Here is a 20,209-nt window from a genome sequence, read left to right as displayed (position 1 = left end):
AACAATTACAAAATAAAGAATATAAGGTAAAAATATTAATCTTGAGTCCCAGTGTCAATAATAATCCTCAGTTCACAGCAAACCTATTGAATTCTGAAGGCGTGATTGAAATACTATGTCAAAAGTATAGTAAAGATTAAATTGTTACACAGCCCCTAAATATAAGCAAGTTTAATGGAAAGGGTCAAAGACAATATTATGCTGTGATTAGACTTGTTTGTATTCATTTTATGCAGAAAAACATAACCTGTTCATTGTTTGACCCTGAAATTTGCACATAAATTGAAAATTATGTAACTGTGTTCTGCAGTGACCTGTCTACATCAATAATAGACAAGAAAGGCTAATTAAAAGGTCTCAATCTGATTGCTCATCTTCTCAAAATCTCTTCTTCTTCATTAAAGCCCATTAATGTTATCAAAATCAGAGAGATTCTAAAACCTCATGTTTGGGAAAGTTGTATTTCCTTTAACGTGGGATTGTTTTTCTTTTATTACACACATCAGTGATGATTATTGATGCCGCTCCTCTCCTCACTTTGAGAGTGGGACCTAAAAAGATCAATAATAGATGCAATTAATAGTTAATATTCATTTTAGTGCACATACCTTCAATAAATCAAGGGCATTTTTGCGAAAGATTGGGGGATGATGGGTCAGAAAAGTAAAGAAACAATTGTGGAAGCCATCCTTGGGGAGAGTAAGGTCCAAGGATCTCAGCAGTAGGTGTGTATGGAAATTTGCTCCAATGAGCTGCCCACTAGATGCCTGTCCCCGCCAAACTTGCATCTTTAGGTGTCTTAATACAGCATTCAATCCCAAGTAGAATAGTCCTGTCATTCTGTCTTTGATCAGTTGTCTATCCTTAGGTCAATTAGCCATGTAATATCATCTTGAGATACAGGATAATGAGTATTTCAGGGCTCTTTTCTGTTCCTCTCTGAGCTACACCCTTCCTCACTTGGCAAGGGGTGTGTCCAGCTAAGAGGACACACCCACTCAGAGACATGCTCCCTTTTCCAGATCCAGGATCTCAGGTTTCTGTGGTTCACGTCTACCTCAGAGGTCTTTGTAGGCCTCTTCCCCAGCTCTGTCCTCTGTCAGATGAATTGCCCTGCTGGTGTGCTTACCCCAGGCTGGTGGAGTGGCTAAGCAATGACTGTGGATTTGAGGCATTTGTATGTGAACAGGTTAGACATGGATTTACAACCATAGCCTGAGTGGTCATCTTGAACCAGGATACACATTCATTTTGTGTTTACTTTGGACACCATTCCAGGCTACACATAATAGCACTTATTTTACAAGACTCTAGCTATGTTTTTTTATTCATATGACATGTTCTTACACAATGAACATAGAACATTCGTGAGTCTTTCTTGGAGGTATGTACCCTTCAGAAATACATCTCTACATTTCTTTTTTTTTTTTTTTTTTTTTTTGAGACGGAGTCTCACGCTGTTGCCCAGGCTGGAGTGCAGTGGCGCGATCTCGGCTCACTGCAAGCTCCGCCTCCCGGGTTCCCGCCATTCTCCTGCCTCAGCCTCCTGAGTAGCTGGGACTACAGGCGCCCGCCACCGCGCCCGGCTAATTTTTTTTATTTTTAGTAGAGACGGGGTTTCACTGTGGTCTCGATCTCCTGACCTTGTGATCCGCCCGCCTCGGCCTCCCAAAGTGCTGGGATTACAGGCTTGAGCCACCGCGCCCGGCCTCATCTCTACATTTCAACATATGCTTCCAAACTCTCCATCTCATTAACCTAACTTCTTTGTCAAATTAAAAAAAAAAAATGTTTTCTACTGAAAAACATTCATGTTTTAATTTTTTCCAGGTATTCCAACATCTCATTTTTTAGAATCAATGGTACTAAACTCTTAGCTCTATATAATTCTTGATTTTTCCATTCCAGTGGAAACATACATTCAGAGATGGGAATGCCTAGGCCTTGAAATGCACTACAAGAATATGTTTTAACCTGTTAGTGCTCAACAATATTAATAGAATTTTAATCTTACTTTTTACCTCATAAGAGGAATATATTATTGCATAGCTGAAAATGATACTCTTATATTACTTGTTATAGAAATTTTTATACTTTCATTTATATATTTTAAAGGCTACAAGAGAATAGCCAATGAATTAACTAAGTATCTTCAAGGTAATATTCAAAACTCCATAAAATTTTAAAGATCCAAAGTAATTGAATAATATCTTTCAAAGTTACTCGGGGGATTTTACAAATGGGAAAATAGAAATAAGGCCTGTTGGCTCTTAGTTGAGTGACTATTGTGCTACTCTAGAGTAGTTGGAAATAAATAAATAAATAAACTCAATAATTGTTGACTCGCTTCATCATGAAGTGGCATCATTGTCTGGGGCAAATACCTGGGGTTCATTGTCTCACGCCAGAGAAATTGTGGATGCAGACACACAAGAAGTGAGTTTAAGGGTGGAGGTTTAGTAGGCAAAAGAAAGAGAAAAAAGAATAGCACTCTGTCTTGCAGAGAGAGAGGGACTCCCAAGTGGGACTTCTAGATTTGTGCTGAAATGCATCAGATTTCATAGATAAGCTTGAGGAGTCAGTGTCTGATTTACACAGGGCCCAAGAGATTGGTCGGACGAGGTGTGACATTTGCATAGCACATGAAGAAGCTGGTCATCCCACCCTAATCTTTTATTATGCAGATGGTGTCTCTACCTGGCCATCACCATGTTGTCTGTTCGTTACTGTACACATGGTTGACAAAAGGAAAGTTGGAGCTGCCATGTTGAACATGCCTGGCTCCCAAGTAACCCTTTTCTATTGGCACAGTTGCCAGCATTCACCTGTGCAGGCTTCTAGTTTGCCTTTCTATGTCTGCAGCTGAGTTTTACAGGCTGCTCTTTGTTGGAAAGGAAATGATTTGGGGGCTGCTTTTATTAAAAGGGAAATCTTACCAAGGACTCTCTGGCCCTAACATTTTCAAACTCCATCAGAATAAATCAACTTTATCACCAATATAGCCAATTAAATACATATCCTTACTGCGCATTATTGTTTTGAATTATTGCTTCAATGTAAATCCTAAGCAAAAGCTATCTGAACAAAGGAAATAATCATCTCCCAAGACAAAAGTAAGATGCTCAGTTGAACCTGCCTCCTTTTGCCATTCCCTATCAGATATATATGACATTGACGCTTTATTGTACAAATTTCATTTTACACCTCACCTTCAGTAGAGTGGAGATAAGCCAGGAGCAATGTGTGCACTCCCCTCTCAATATAGCAATTAGAAAATATTAATTAGGACTAAACACATAACATATCTCATCAATCATGCTTTTCTTCAAGTTAGATTTAAATTCAGCATGTGAAAAGGTACCTTTAATGAAGGGCCTCTTTTTAATGAGGATTACAGTTTCCTGGTCTGATTTCTTTTCTTTCTTTGCAATTTTATATCTCATACTAAATTCACCTTTCTCAACAAGAGCATTTACTATTTCAATACTCCTTATTGCTGTGACCCGATTCTGGTTTGTTTACCTTTGCTTTCTGCCTCATTTCATCACGTACCATGGGCCTCCTTGTCTATGTAACAACCAGTAAATTGCTTCGTTAGCTGTGTTTATATAGAGTATCAAAGTCACCAAATACATCACATTTCAGAAATTATCTTGGGCAATGACAATAACTGTCACACAGGCTCTTTATCCTCTGAAAGGTTTTCAATGGTTGAGAGCTTTTTTAGCAACCATTTTTACCTGTAAAATAATCTAAGAATCCTTTTAACCAAAGTATTTTAAATTCATTAAATGTAGGAATTGGCCTAGTACTAATAGCATGTTTAGAATGTATCTGGTGTTTCAGATAGCCACCTATTCTCACTGCAGTGGTGAAGCCAGCCCAAGCAGTTTTACCAAATTTAAACACAGTTCCATAAAATATTATTTGATCACTCAAAAGATATCCGTGTTTTGTGCTAGTATTGAGTACATAGTGATGATTATAATACAGTTTCTTCCTTTAAGGATCCTTCATTTTCTTTCAGAATGGGCATGTTTAGTTTATCTGTTACAGAGTAAAGAAATCAAATAGAAAATGCACCATTGTATAGCATTTCAATATCATGTACTATAATTAGGATATCTGGAGCCCCAGAAGAGCCAGATGGATAGATGGGTCTGAGGCAGGTCAGATAATTCTTCATGGAAGGAACAGCACCTAAGGTGTGAGTTATAGGAGTCCATATTTGAGTAGGATGAGAGAACATATGGATTTTGTTGGCTGAGGGTAAAGACTGTGGTGCCAAAGCATGAATTCTGGCTTGGCTATTAAGTAACTACATGAAATTAGGTAAGCGAAATAGTAAGAATTCTAGTACCTGCTTCACGAAGCTGTTTGGAGAATTATATGAGTTAATATGTTAATATGTAACGTGCTTAAATTGAATAAGGCATGTAATAAATTCTCCATAAGTGCTAGTGTCACCGTCATCATCGTCACATCCTTATCATATCAGGCTACTGCTATAACAAAATCGATCCAAAAAAAAATTCATAATCCAGGAAGTGTATCTCCTGTTCCCTTTACAGTAGTTGTCATGTAAACAGATTGGTGAAGCGGCTTTTCTGTTGTATTTACTCAGGGACCCAGGCCTTCAATCTGTGGCCTTCAAGGTCCATCCCGCTGATCATGACTTTTCCATCCACGTGGAGAGGTACAGAACATGGGGAACAGTGTGCAGAAGTCTGTGTGGCCTCACCTGGATGTGTGCACATTACTTCTACTCACATTCCGTGGGTTAGAACTCAGCCTTATGAGCTCACCTAGTAGCAAAACGAGCTGATAAAGTGCCTGTGTGAGCAGCCACAGCCCAGAAACAAGCATGTGCTATAGAAGCATGACCACAGGACCTGAAATAACCATCCTTCTCAACCACGTGGCTGAGGAGGGACAAATGCATGAAAGAAGATGGTGTGCATCTCCGGACCATACATGGATGGTTATCCTGAGATTGCTCATGAGTCAAGGAGTAGAGAATGATAAATAAATTAGGAGGCAAAGAAAGAAGATAGTGTGTGAATTTTTAATCCTGTTTAGTATGTCTGATATGTTGCAGAGAAATCTCACAGATCTAAACAATAAGTGTTTAGATCTCAGCAAAAGGAACAGGTTGCCATTGTAGACATCAGGCCATCAGCCTCCAGATAGCAGTTAAAATCAAGTGGGACTACAAAGGAAAATGAGTTGGGGGTCACAGTTTGTTTTTCTAGAATTTAAAAGTCTGGACTGGAAAAGGAACCAAAAGAGGAGAAGGAAGGTTGAGACTTTGACAGAGTTCCAGGAATACCATGCCAAAGAGCTTAAGGAATTGAGGTTTCAAAGCAGAAGGCGTTTTCAGCGTATCAGCAGCAGCAATAAATCCAGAATGGGAAGGGTTGACATTTATTTTAAAATGGTAATTAGGACATCATTAGATATTTAAGCAAGGGTTCTTTTAGTGCAGTAGTAGAAACTGCTAAGAAGCAAGGAGTGAATGATGACTTCTGAATCACTAAGGCACTGAAAATGTTTCCTTTTGTGTAACAGCATAGTGGTCCTTGTCAGGTATACCAGTTCTGAGTTTTGTTCTTGTGTTGCTTTAATTTCTTGTTATCTCTTCTTCCTTCTTTCTAGGCCTTCTAAACAGGCTTTTTTTTTGGGGGGAGGAGCAGTCTGAAACTGTAAACCAGTGATTTGAAGTATGCATAGCCTAGGGTTCAGCAATCAATTGTTCTAAAATTATATGAAGAATTCATTTTATTTATTTATTTATTATTTTTTTAAATTATTATACTTTAAGTTCTAGGGTACATGTGCACAACGTGCAGGTTTGTTACATATGTATACTTGTGCCATGTTGGTGTGCTGCACCCATCAACTTGTCAGCACCCATCAGCTCGTCATTTGCATCAGGTATAACTCCCAATGCCATCCCTCCCCCCGGCCCCCTCCCCATAATAGGCCCCGGTGTGTGATGTTCCCCTTCCCGAGTCCAAGTGATCTCATTGTCCAATTCCCACCTATGAGTGAGAACATGTGGTGTTTGGTTTTCTGTTCTTGCAATAGTTTGCTGAGAATGATGGTTTCCAGCTGCATCCATGTCCCTACAAAGGACACAAACTCATCCTTTTTTATGGCTGCATAGTATTCCATGGTGTATATGTGCCACATTTTCTTAATCCAGTCTGTCACTGATGGACATTTGGGTTGATTCCAAGTCTTTGCTATTGTGAATAGTGCCGCAATAAACATACGTGTGCATGTGTCTTTATAGCAGCATGATTTATAATCTTTTGGGTATATACCCAGTAATGGGATGGCTGGGTCAAATGGTATTTCCAGTTCTAGATCCTTAGGAATCACCATACTGTTTTCCACAATGGTTGAACTAGTTTACAATCCCACCAACAGCGTAAAAGTGTTCCTATTTCTCCACATCTTCTCCAGCACCTGTTGTTTCCTGACTTTTTAATGATCGCCATTCTAACTGGTGTGAGATGGTATCTCATTGTGATTTTTATTTGCATTTCTCTGATGGCCAGTGATGATGAGCATTTTTTCATGTGTCTGTTGGCTGTATGCATGTCTTCTTTTGAGAAATGTCTGTTCATATCCTTTGCCCACTTTTTGATGGGGTTGTTTGTTTTTTTCTTGTAAATTTGTTTGAGTTCTTTGTAGGTTCTGGATATTAGCCCTTTGTCAGATGAGTAGATTGCAGAAATTTTCTCCCATTCTGTAGGTTGCCTGTTCACTCTGATGGTAGTTTCTTTTGCTGTGCAGAAGCTCTTTAGTTTAATTAGATCCCATTTGTCAATTTTGGCTTTTGTTGCCGTTGCTTTTGGTGTTTTAGACATGAAGTCCTTGCCCATGGCTATGTCCTTAAAAACTGGATATTTAAAATATGTCCATACACAAAATATTAAAGATAAAATGAGTTTCATGTCAGAAAAGATAGTTTGGTATATATACTTTTCTTTCAAACAAGTATACATACAGTTTATGAAGTCATCTTTTTGTTTAAAATATGAAAAGTCAAACTTCAGGAAATACTCCTTTCAGCATGCCCCTTGCCTCTGTGTATTGCCAGTGAAATCACATTTTAAAATATTTTTCTAAACTATTTCTGTACACTAATACATGGTCCAGTAACTCTGATAACACCTCTGATAATTTCGATGCAAACTGAAGTGTGCTGTCACTGAGATCACTAAGGTTACAGTTTCAGACATGTTGCTATTAATTGCCTGATATGTGCATTGACCTTTAAACCTAATTCTTTTGAACTTAAGATAGACTTAAATTATCATGGTGAATCGAAAATATTCTATTATGTGTATGTTCTAGATATTTGAAAATACTGGTCATGTGATATCAAATCATTGGCAGTGCTGAGATGTCCTTTTATTTGCAAACTTGCCTCTGATAGTTCCTTCTACAGTAGGAGAGCAACCGAGTGAAATAAGTAGTTCATCTGTGAAGAGACATTTGGGTGCATGATCTTCCCAAAATATATGTCCCGTTTATTTTCTCAAATGTTGTTCTTCCTTCACATAAGTATGAATCTTCTAGTCATATTTATTTGCAATAGGTTGCCAAACTTGCTTTATAAGGAAACTGAGAAGAATGGAATTTTATAAATAAGGAAACTCAAAAAGGAATTGATCCCTTTCTATTGAGTGTCTGGCCTATTATTCTACTTGGTTAAATGACCCGCTAGGATGATAGGTAATTCGAAATGTCATCAACAATTTATATTAACACACCAGTACAAACTAGGGCTACTTTTATTGTCTTCTGACAACAACTCATAAATATATTCAATTATAGCACTAAATATACTGTTTTACTAATAACTTTTCATCACTGGATCATAAATTCCTCGAAGGTGAGAGCTATCTCAGTGTTTTCCATAGTGTCTGATAGTTGCTCGATACATGTTTCTGGCATGAATAAATGGAAGGTTCTAAATTGTTGGCATCACTAGATATAAACACACTGTACTTTGTATGAGAGAGTGATTATTCTTATTATTCTCATTTAGAAATCACATTAAATGACTTATTAAAGATTATAGCTTTTATAAGAACTGGGGTTCAGATCATTATCTTGGTCAACATATTTGCACTGCTCAATAGCAATCAGTGTTTACTCTCCAGAATTACCAGGTCTAACTAGAAGTTAACTTTTGCTTGTAAATTCAAAACTTTTGAGAGATGCCTACCATAAAAACTGTCCAAAGATAATTTATCAACAAGTCAAAACAGATATATCACAAGGAAAATTCATGTATTAAAAAGCTAAAAAGAAATCAATCAAACAAAAAAACAATTTTGTAGAAAAGTTTCTGGAAGTCCTAGCCAGAGCCATGAGGTAAGAGAAAGGACGAAAAGGCATCCAAACAGGGTAAGAAGTCAAATTATCTCTCTTTGCTGATGATAGGATTCTATACCTAGAAAGTCCAAAAGACTCTTCCAGAAGGACCCTATAACTGATCCACAACAATGTACAAAAAATAGTAGCATTTATATATACAAATAAAGTATAAGATGAGAGCTAAAGAGCACAATCCCATTTATAACAGCCACACACTAAAAAAAATAAAATAAAATAACAATAAACAAAACAAACTTAGGAATACATCTAACCAAGGAGGTGACAGATATCTACAAGAAGAACTATAAATAACACAAAAAAATGGAAAAACATTCCATGTTCATGGATTGGAAAAGTCAGTATCATTAAAATGGCCATACTGCCCAAATAATTCCAGAGATTCAATGCTATTCCTATCAAACAACAAATATCATTTTTCACAAAATTAGAAAACACTATCCTAAAATCCATATGGAACCATAAAAGAGCCCAAATAGCCAGAATAATCCTAAGCGCAAAGAACAAAACTAGAGTCACCACATTACTTGACTTCAAATTGTATTATAAGGCTACGTTAACCAAAACAGCATGGTACTGGTACAAAAAATAGACACATAGACCAACAGAACCCAAAATAAGGTCACACACTTTTTACCATATACAGAAAGTAACTCAAAATGGATTAAAGATTTAATGGAAGACCTCAAACTATAAGAATCCTAGGAAAAAAAAAAACCATAGGAAACACCATTTTTGACATTGACCCTGGGAAAGAATTTATGTCTAAGTCCTCAAAAGCAATTGCAACAAAAATAAAAATTGACAAATGGGACCTAATTAAAGAGCTTCTGCACAGCAAAGGAAACTATCAACAGAGTCAACAGACAACTTACAGAATGAGAGAAAACATTCACAGACTATGCATGCAACAAAGGTCTAATATTCAGAATCTATAAGCAACTGAAGTTGATAACAAAAAAAAACACATTAAAAAGTGGGCAAAGGACATGAACAGACACTTCTCAAAAGAAGACATACATATGGCCAATGAACATGAAAAATGTTACACTTCACCACTCATCAGAGAAATACAAATTAAAACCACAATGAGATACCATTTCACATCAGTCAGAATGGCTACTATTAGAAAGCCAAAAAATAACAGATGCTGGTGAGGTTGCAGAGAAAAAGTAATGCTTATATACTGCTGGTGGAAATGTAAATTTGTTTAGCCACTGTGGAAAACAGTTTGGAGATTTCTTAAAGAATATAGAACTACCATTCAACTCAGTAATCCCATTACTTGATGTATATTCAAAAGAAAATAAATCTACTAAAAAAAAGATGCATGTATGCATATGCTCTTCATAGCACCATTCTCAACAGCAAAGACATGGAATCAACCTACATGCCCATCAACAGTGAATTGGATAAAGAAAATGTACATATTATACACCATGGAATAACACACAGCCATAAAGAGGAATGATGCGTCCTTTGCAGCAACATGATGTACCTGGAGGCCATTATCCTAAGTGAATTAACGTAGGAACAGAAAGCCAAATACCACGTTTTCTCACTTAACATGAGAGCTAAACCTTGAGTGCTCATGGACATAAAGATGGCAACAATAAACACTGGGAACTATTGATGAGAGGAGGGAGGGAGGAGGGCAAGGACTGACATGCTAACTTTTAGTGACAAGGTCACTACCTAGGTGACAGGATTATTTGTATCTCAAACCTCAGCATCACACAATATACCCACGTAACAAACTTGTGCCATGTACCCTGGGAATCTAAAATAAAATTGTGTAGGTTTATCAACAGCACAGTTCACAACTGTAAAGATACAGAATCAGCCTAAGAACTCAGCAACCCATGAGTGGATAAGGAAAATGTGATATATATACACCATGAAATACTACTCAGGCATACAAAATAATGAAATAATGTCTGTTGCAGCAACTTGGATGGAACTGGAAGCCAATGTCTTAAGCGAAGTAACTCAGGAATGGAAAACCAAATACTGCATGTTTTCACTTATAAGTGGAACTAAGCTATAGATATATGGAGTGGCATACAGAGTGGTATGAAGAACACTGGAACCTCAGGAAGAGGGAGGCTGAGAGAGTAGGTCGAGGGATGAAAAACTGCCTGATGCATATAATGTACTCTATTTGTATTGCAGTTGCACTGAAAGCCCAGACTTTATCACTATACAATTCATCATGTAACCAAAACCATTTTCACCCCAAGGCTATTGAAATTAATTTTTTAAAAATAATAAATCAGTGTAGCTTTTTTGAAAAGCAATTTTATTGATATCAGAAGCCCTAAAAGACACAAATTCATCAAGACATTTTTATACCCAATAATGGCATTTTAGGAGTCTGTCTTACATAAATACTTCCAATTATGAAGAAGCTAAATGTGGTTTTGATTAAATGTAAAATAATGTGAAAACTCTATAATAACGTCATAATGGAATTGTTAACTAAAGTAAGGGTATATTCAGTTTTCATTATATTTTATAGACATTAGTGAAAATCAGATGAAATATGATATAAATATAAAGAAGTGGAGAAAATATTGTGTATATGATTACAAGTGTATAACCGACTTACAAAAAATTTTAAAAAGAAAAATGTGACAAAATGTTAAAGACATTTTGTAAAGAGGAGAGATTTTTTTCTACATTATCTATTTAAATTCTTATTATAATAAAATATATTTTAAAGACTCAGAGGTTTCCATTTACTTATCACATTAAATCAAATGTCAACCTGCATTTTCAGAACCAAAAGACTTAGTTTCTCAATACTTCACAGAACAACATACCTTTGTAAGTCTGATCAGTGTTTTGTTTTATTTTGTTTTGTTTTGTTTTGTTTTGTTTTGTTTGGATCAGTGTTTTTAACTCCTGCTCACTCATGGACGTCTTTGAGTCTTTGATAGTTAAAATTCTTTGTTGTGGTCTAAACTCCTTTCATGCCTTCAATGCATCTAGATGTTTACTTGCTTAAGACTTTTCTTAGATATGTTTCCTGATTCACCGTATTCCATGGGAAATTTCTCTTGCACTTGGAATTTCACTAGATCTTCCACAGATACATAGTAGCCTTAAAAACTCCAATTGTTTCTTTTCAGTTGATTCCAAAGTTGAATATGTGGATTTGTCAACTAAATAACATGGTCTTCCAAAGCAGGGATTATGCCCATTTTATGTTTAATATTCTTCATGTGGTTATGTGAAAAACAAAGGTGCTTAGAAACACATGCCCATGTGAAACTTGCCGTCTGGAATCTCAGAGCATATTGAATGCCGTCAGCTTAAGAAAGTAATAAAACAAGTGTTTCTTCATAAATATTATCTATAGAATGATTGTATCTAGTTCAGTGTAATGAGCTCTGTGTACAAAATTATTTTAATCCAAATTGAAATTTATGGAGTCGAGGATTTGTAAGTTTTGTTTCAAAGTAAAATGGAACTAGTTTCCAATTGGTGTCACTTTCAGGTTGATGAGAGTTTGTTTATATCTACAGTAGATTAGTGCTATATATACCTTATGTTCTTACTGGATTAAATTTTCTTTCCTTATGGCTGCATTGTTTTCCAGGGCCTTCATAGGATCTTTCAGTTTCTCATGTTTTAGTTACGTCTTTAGATCTCTATTTGTCAGTCTTTTTATAGCAAAGTAAATATTCTAGTTTTTCACATGCCATAATCTGCTAGCCAGGTTATTTTCAGCTTTTATTATGAGCACCAATGTTCTATCCATTCTTGTATCATCAAATATGGAATATGTGAGATATCTTTCATTTCATATATTTGACAACCAGGTGAATAGTTATTGCCTTTATCATTACCATTTTGGCTGAATAAAAAATACAAAATGGCTAAACACATGCAAAAGAGTCTTTCATTAAAAAAATCGATCTTTTCAATTTACTGTATTCTTGTCTTAAAAAAGATATGTGAGGCTTTTTTTTTTCCTTTGGACACCTAATATTTCATAGATATTCTAGTCATTGTTCAGTTGACTGCAATTCAAAGCATCACTTTATTTCTCTTCATGGCTCTGCTATTCTATATTATCAAAGAAAAGAAGCCTTATTTAGAGATGTAGCCTATTTCAGCCATTTTTAAAAATAAAAACCAAAGAACCAATTATTTAGAGTGAGTCAAAGCATATTTCCCCTGTGGAGTAATTATATGGCTTTACATCCTATGGCATGGAAAAATAAAATAATCTCAAATGCATAGACTTGCATATGGAAAAAATGTCTACATACTGCCCTAGGGTTAACTGTAAATTCTCACTAGTGTTAATTTAAATTATGTGGCAAAATTCCTAAACTACTCAGTAAACATGACCTTTAAGTTGTTGTCTTGTTAATGCCCATAATTGGACCTTTTGCTGTTGTCTTAGATGTTCTCTCTTCAGTCTTCATATTTGTAAACACTAAATTTTACTGGTAAATTGGTTTTGGATGTCATACAGGTTTTATCTATTGTATTATGGGCATAATCCAAAGACTCTGGATATGCACTTTTAGTCAAGTCTGTAGAGTTGTGTTTTTTTTTAATTTGTGGAAGTACTGCCTGTCAGAAAATTACCTCCACCTCAGGTACATCACCTCTGAACCTATAATCACTATGTAACAAAGGAACTGCTGAATTTAATTTGTTGAAGTTGATAAAATTGTGAACCTTTAATATAAGTCACTATGAATCTGTGAAGTATTATCATTTGACTACATATCTGATGAAATAATATTTAAATATATGAATTACTCTAAAAATTCAATGTCAATTCACTTTTCTAAGTCCCCTTTAGATGAAACTATTGTTTCCGAAATTATGATAACCACGATTTATAAAGAGCCAACTATGTATCAGGTTCTGTGTGAGGCCCAAGAGAACACAATAAAAACTTTTGCTTCTAAGGAGCTTGGAGTCTGGGGGGACAGCCAGCCATGTGTAAATAGCTCTTATATGTGATGATACTCATTGTAATATAGGAATAAATGGGTACTTAGGTGGCATGAAACAGGAGTGTCTCACCTGGGGCAAAGATGGCAATGAGAAAGGCAAGACAAAAGTAGAGAAAGAGAAGTCATTTCATTGAATGGTAAGTTTGGGGAACGGGCACCCGGGGCTCTGGGGGGAATAGTCAGGGCAGACCGAGGAAGTACCTCCTGTGAATGCATGAAAACAAGAAAAGCAAGGGACAGATTTGTGAAACCTTCAGTCATAGGATATAGAGCAATTGCAGGTACTTAAGAGGCACAGAAAATGAGACTGGAAAACTGAGCTGGAACCAAGAACAAAGGATTTTTAATGTCTTTATTAGGGGTTTGGATTTATGTGCTAGGTAATGGTCAGCCTCAGTCCCCACCTGTACAACTATGGAAAGGCGTGTGGCCATGCAAAGAAGTCAAATGTCATGAATGGCCTCCCTGCAGAGTTAGGATTTTTGTTAAGAGTACTTTGCATTTACTAAGAAGTAGTTTGGATTATTACATGGGTTATTAAGATCCCGTGTACTGAATAATTTTGGTGGTCAGGGGAGAAGGCGGGCTCCCAATCCGGTTCCATCCAGTTCTCCCACCATCCCCCACCAGGGGTCTCAGCAGCTCAGAGGGCAGGAGGAGCGGCAGTGCCAGGCACCGCGCACACGCCCTTCCAGAGTCAGGACGCCCAAGAGGAAGGTGAGCTCCGCTAAAGGGGCCGCCAAAGGAAGAGCCCAACAGGAGATCAGCGCGGTTGTCAGGTAAACCTGCTCCTGCAAAAGTGGAAGCGAAGCCGAAAAAGGCAGCAGCGAAGGATACATCTTCAGACAAAAAAGCAAAAACAAAAGGGAAAAGGAGAGCAAAGGGAAAACAGGCCTAAGTGGTTAACCAAGAAAGTAAAGAAAAGTTACCTGCAGAAAACTGGGAAATGAAAACTGTGGAGAGTCCAGCCTCTGATGAAGCAGGAGAGAAAGAAGCCAAGTCTGATTAATACTAAGTACCATGTCTTATCAGCGGTCCCTGTCTCCCTTCTGGTATAATCCAGGGAAATATTTTTATCAGCTATTTTGTAAATGTAAGTTGTTTAGTAGCTCCAGAAACATTTTTAAGAAGGAGGGAATCCCATCTCATCCTATTTTTAAAGTGTAAATGCTTTATTTTAAGAGGTGAAATCATTCGCTGGTTGTTTATTTTTTGTTACAACCAGAGAATAGTGTGTGATATTGAATTATGGAAGGCTTTCACTGCCTTGGGTGTCAGCTTAACATTCCATAGATGAGGGATTAGTTTTCATATCCTATAATACAAAGCATATTAAATGGCAGTATGGAGTCACAATCCTGTATCTAATGTCGTTAACATTTTAAAGTACTTCTATTCCCATGTTGTTTTGTAGTAGAATTGTTTCCTGAAGAAAACTACTCCTCGATCCTGGCTCTCCCTGTCAGCATTGTGGGCACTCTGTAGCCTCTTTGGTTGTGATAGTCCTATTTTCCTAATAACTTTGTTACTGTGCTGTGAAAGATCAAAAATTTGAATATGTAGTGTACATGCTATTCAGTCGGAATAACTTTAAAAGAGAATTACAATATATAGCTTTTTAGATTTTTGGTACATGTGTTAAGAATGGTGTACAAATTGAAATGTCTGTACTCAACCAATACAATCTCAATTATGAAAGAAAAAAATATCTTTTTATCTTTTTTTTCTTCGTCCATTTAAAATGTTTGATTTTTCTTTCTAAATTAGGCTGTGATGTGCCAGTGAAATAGGCAATGTTGGCAAAACAATGTTTGTTACAATAAAATACATTAGACATTTAAATAACCTTAAAAACCAGGTGAAGGGACATAAACCCAGTCAATGGAATCTGGAACGATGTTTTCTGCACAAGCAAGTACAGGCATACCTCTCGTTAAAACTGATGTAAACAGAATGAAACATCAAATCCTACAGAAGGAGCCAAGTGGGGCAGGGGGTGGGGGTTAGGAGGGTGAGGGTAGGGTTGGGGTGAGGTGAAGGGAGGCCAACGTGGAAGAGGGAAATGACAAACCAAAACAACACAAACTGAGGTAGCAGGACTTTGCTCAGTGCAGAAAAATTGGCTTATGAATAAAAATTAGACTGTGATTTCAAATTAAATTCAGATCATCATGGCAAAAGACACAATACATGCTATTTAGTCTTAGGAAAAAAACACGCATTCATTTCCTAAAATCTGCTGCCAATTAATTTGCTGACGGTGTCTGCTGGCTCGACTATTTTTTATACAAGGATGTGTATTAAATACTCCATTCTTTTGCCTAAGATAGTGTTAGTTCTCTGTACTTGCCAATGGACACTTTAATTGTGTGTATAAAAAGGAAAATCTTGCCCCATGGGAGTCAGAAAAAGCAAAATAAAATCTAGAGTATGAAACCTCCACAAGCCAGTATGTTCATGTGAAAATTCAGCAGAAATAGACAGTTGCTTTGAACAACAAAAAAATTAGTTAAGTTGAACATCTTCTTTATGTAAAATAGTCAAGACGGGAACATACCGCTAAAGTTCGTGTCTGTGCTATAGACCCAGATCACCAGAGGCATTATGAGCAGCACAAATGGCCAGGAAATCCCATCAGTGCATGCTGACAGTGAGTAGGATTTGGAGGCAGGCTGCACACACCCTTTACCAGGTTCTAGGTAGTTACGGGCCACAAACTTGCGCATCTTATTAATGAGAATCATGGGCAAGGAGATTTTCAGCACCATCAAAGTGCATAAAAGGTATTTCAGAAGTAGAATCAGTATAACTTGTTGAACTATTGATGATGGGACTGAGAAAGAGGAAGTTGGGGAAGTCCACCTTAGGTAACTGTTGAAATCCTTAACCAGCTCACTAGTTGAAATCTGTAATATACCTAACCAGAACCTTTAATGAAAATATTGGCTAAATACTGCTTTTGGGTTTTTTTTGTTTTTCTCTAGTGGGAGAGATCTCTGAGATTTGTCCAGAAACCACTGATTTTTTGTGTCGGGACAAGAAGTGCATTGCATCCCACCTTGTTTGTGATTATAAGCCAGACTGCTCTGATAGGTCTGATGAAGCTCACTGTGGTAAGTTTATCTGTCTGCTGTATGGCAGCCAGTTCAGCAGAGGTTTTCCTTTATAAGTAGTGTTAGATATTGGCATTGATGATGGAGAAGAAGTATTATTTTCATGCACTAGAGTAGATTTAGAATAGCCCAAATATTTCCCCAAATTTGTATACAAGTACCAAATACAAATATAAATGGCAGTCCTTTCATATTCTTTACCCCTATACTGAGAACTGCAACAAGTCTATAGAAAATCATTTTACCAAAAAATAATCCCATTCTGTAATTAGGCACACTGTGTGTAGGGTTAGAATTAAAGTTTCTAGGAACTGCAGTAGCAATCTGCCTTTCTTTATTGGTCTTCATTTGTTTTTTCTATTATTTTTTTCCAAAAAATTGTTAATTTTGTATATGTGGCTGAAAATCAGCACTTTTAATAAATACCAGTTTAGTAATTAATTTTATCAATTACATTGCACTGGAGAAAGAGGACTGGATGGGCCCCATTGGATTTTTATTCAAGCTTTAATTCAAGCAATGTTTTAAAACTTATATAAAAAACTAAGTATATAATTTTAAAATATGAGCAGATATTTAAATTCAAAGGATCTTTATTCCATATATCTTTTTTTTTTTTTTTTTTTTTTTTTTGAGGCAGAGTCTTGCTGTGTCCCCCAGGCTCAAGTACAGTGGTACGATCTCGGCTCACTGCAAGCTCTGCCTCCCAGGTTCATGCCATTCTCCTGCCTCAGCCTCCCGAGTAGCTGGGACTACAGGTGCCCGCCACCATGCCCGGATAATTTTTTGTAATTTTAGTAGAGATGGGGTTTCACCATGTTAGCCAGGATGGTCTCAATCTCCTGACCTCGTGAACCACCCGCCTCAGCCTCCCAACGTTTTTTGCATATATCTTATTGGGAAAAAAAGGATCTTTTTTCCATATATCTTATTGGGAAAAAAAGGATCTTTTTTCCATATATCTTATTGGGAAAAAAAGGATCTTTTTTCCATATATCTTATCTTTGCTAGAGAATATTGATACCATCCGAGCTACTGTTGCAGTTACCATTTGCTGCCTAACAAGCTACCCCAGAAGTTAGTGGTCTAGGCCACTGTTACATTTTGCTCACAATTTTTTGGGTCAGTAATTCAGGAAGGGCTCTTCTGGGCGATTTGTCTGTGATGGCCTGAGTCGAACTGATAGGGTGGAGCTGGATAATCACATCCAGGATGACTTCTTCTCTTGATACTCTTTGGTCTCTCTGTCTTACTAGAGATGGTGTCTCATCCTCCAGAGTAGTGCATGTGACTTGGGCTTTACATAACATGGCAGCCACAGGGCGGTAAGCCATTGTACACAAGGCTGGCTTCTACTAGAAAGTGTCCCCTGACCCTCAGGAAAAATAGCAACCGTTACTTTGATTTAGCCTCAGATGTTCCATAATACCATACCTGATTCCTGCTAATGGCCAAGCAAATAACAAAGTCTAGACTAGACTTTCAATGGGAAAACATCACACGTCAAATGTAGAGAAGGTTGTAGGGTGATCTTTTTGGAGACAAACTAACACACAAGCATATTTACATTTTTATTTTATAGCTCAATTTAATTTTTATTTCTTAGAATCTTATACTGATGCTTCCAATGGGCTCATTTTCTATTTAAAATTTTTAATATATTTTTAAACTTTAAAAAGCTGTGGTAAAAAATACATAATAAAAAATTTACCATTTTAACCATTTAAATGTATAATTTAATGGCATTAAGTACATTTGTATTGTGCAACCACTGCCACCATCCATCTCTAGAACTATTTTTATCCAAAAAACTAAAACTGTACTAATTAAAGAATAACCCTCCATTTACCCCTTCCCCTAGACCATGGTAACTACCCTTCTCCTTTCCATCTCTATAAAAGATCTTTCATTTCTCTTCTAGGTACCTCATATAAGTGGAATCACATAGTAGTTTTCTTTTTCTGTGACTGGCTTATGTCACTTACCATAATGTCTTCAATGTTCATTTTGTATTTTAATTTTAAATGAAAGTATTTTTAAAAAGTCAAAACAATCAACACATCTTAAGACTTTATTACTAATACCAGAGAATTATAGTATTAATTTTATAAAATATCATGTATTTCTTTCATAGTATGTACATTCTCAAATAAAACTTATAGTGCACTGAGTAACATTTTCTAGTGTTATTTCTAGCTTATTTTAAATTCACCGGCCAGGCGTGGTGGCTCACACCTGTAGTCTCAGCACTTTGGGAGGCCGATGTGGGTGAATCACAAGGTCAGGAGTTCAAGACCAGCCTGGCCAATATGGTGAAACCCCGTCTCTACTAAAAATAAAAAATAAAAAAATAGTCAGACCTGGTGGTGGATGCCTGTAATCCCAGCCACTCGGGAGGCTGAGGCAGAGAATTGCTTGAACCTGGGAGGCAGAGGTTGCAGTGAGCCAAGATTGTGCCACTGCACTCCAGCCTGGGCAACAGAGTGAGACTCATCTCAAAAAAAAAAAATTCATGAAAAAAGTGTATTTTTAAAAATACTGAGTGTAAGGAATTAATTTCAATGGAAGTCTCTAAAACGTGTGAAATCACCATTTTCCCCACAAGATGTACTAAGCAGGGCATTTAATAGTCACCCATGAAACAGTAAAAACTTGGACAAATTCAAGCCCATAAACTGCAGTCAGCACTCAGGTGAAAGAGGAGCCCACACATTTAGAGCATTAAGAGGGAGCACAGCTGCATCTGTGAGGAAATACAGAGGAACCACATGATTAAGAGCCTACCTACTGACCCCTGCACTTAGCACCACATGCTGGCTGGATTACACCGCAAATCTTCAACGCCAAAGTGCTTTGCCAACATACCCTCCATCAAACCAAAGGCAAGAAGTCAGCTACAAATGAGGACCCTGAACAAAGCCTAAGTCCTCTGGAAACATCCAGAAAAGAATTCTAATGACTGTACTCAATCTACGCTGAAGTTAAAGGAACATTTGCACACAGAAATAAGAAAGAACCAGTGAAAGCACTCTGGCAACTCAAATGGCCAGAGTGTCTTCTGTTCTCCAAAGGACCACACTGGTTCTCCAGCAAGCATTCTTAATCAGGTGAGATGGCTGAAATGGCACACACAGAATTCAGAATATGGGTAGAAACAAATATTGAGATTCAGGACGACATTGAAACCCAATCCAAAGAAGCTAAGAATAGCAATTAAGTTATGCAGGAGCTGACAGACGGAATATCCAGTATAATAAAATAACCTAACTCACCTAATGGAGCTGAAAAGCACACTACAAGAATTTTACGATGTAATCACAAGTATTAGCACCAGAATAGAACAAGTTTAGGAAAAAAATCACAGAGCTTGAAGACTGGCTTACTGAAATAACATAGACAAAAATAAAGAAAAAAGAATAAAAAGGAATGAAAAAATTCTCTGAGAAATATGTGATTATGTTAAGAGGCCAAATCAATGAATCACTGGTATCCCTGAAAGAGACAGGGAGGAAGCAAGCAACTTGAAAAATTGCTTTCAGGATATTGTTAATAAAAATTTCGCCAACCTCACTAAAGAGACCAACATTCAAATTCAGGAAATGAAGAGAACCCCTGCAAGATATTACACATGAAGATCATCCACAAGACACATAATCATGACTTTTTTTTTTTTTTTTTTTTTGTGAGCTAGAGTCTTGCTCTGTC

At 36.8% G+C, this 20,209-nt stretch overlaps 1 protein-coding gene and 1 pseudogene across 4 annotated transcripts in view; both read left to right on the top strand.

Annotated features, from left to right (window-relative positions):
• LOC105488276 (MAM and LDL receptor class A domain containing 1) overlaps nucleotides 1-20,209 on the top strand; it is a 1,027,522-nt gene that overhangs the window by 731,574 nt on the left and 275,739 nt on the right. For 3 of the 4 annotated variants that reach the window (XM_071070418.1, XM_071070419.1, XM_024794882.2), the window contains one exon: nucleotides 16,376-16,504. The exons of the other annotated variant lie outside the window; for it this stretch is intronic. In XM_071070418.1, the coding sequence (XP_070926519.1) occupies nucleotides 16,376-16,504 (129 nt within the window). The remainder of the gene's footprint in view (nucleotides 1-16,375; nucleotides 16,505-20,209) is intronic. 4 annotated transcript variants of the gene reach the window in all.
• On the top strand, nucleotides 4,880-14,501 carry LOC112427789 (non-histone chromosomal protein HMG-14 pseudogene; annotated as a pseudogene).

This window comes from Macaca nemestrina, chromosome 9 (genome assembly GCF_043159975.1).
Source record: "Macaca nemestrina isolate mMacNem1 chromosome 9, mMacNem.hap1, whole genome shotgun sequence".
NCBI classification, from domain to species: Eukaryota; Metazoa; Chordata; class Mammalia; order Primates; family Cercopithecidae; genus Macaca; species Macaca nemestrina.
This window is presented reverse-complemented; position numbering and strand designations above follow the sequence as displayed.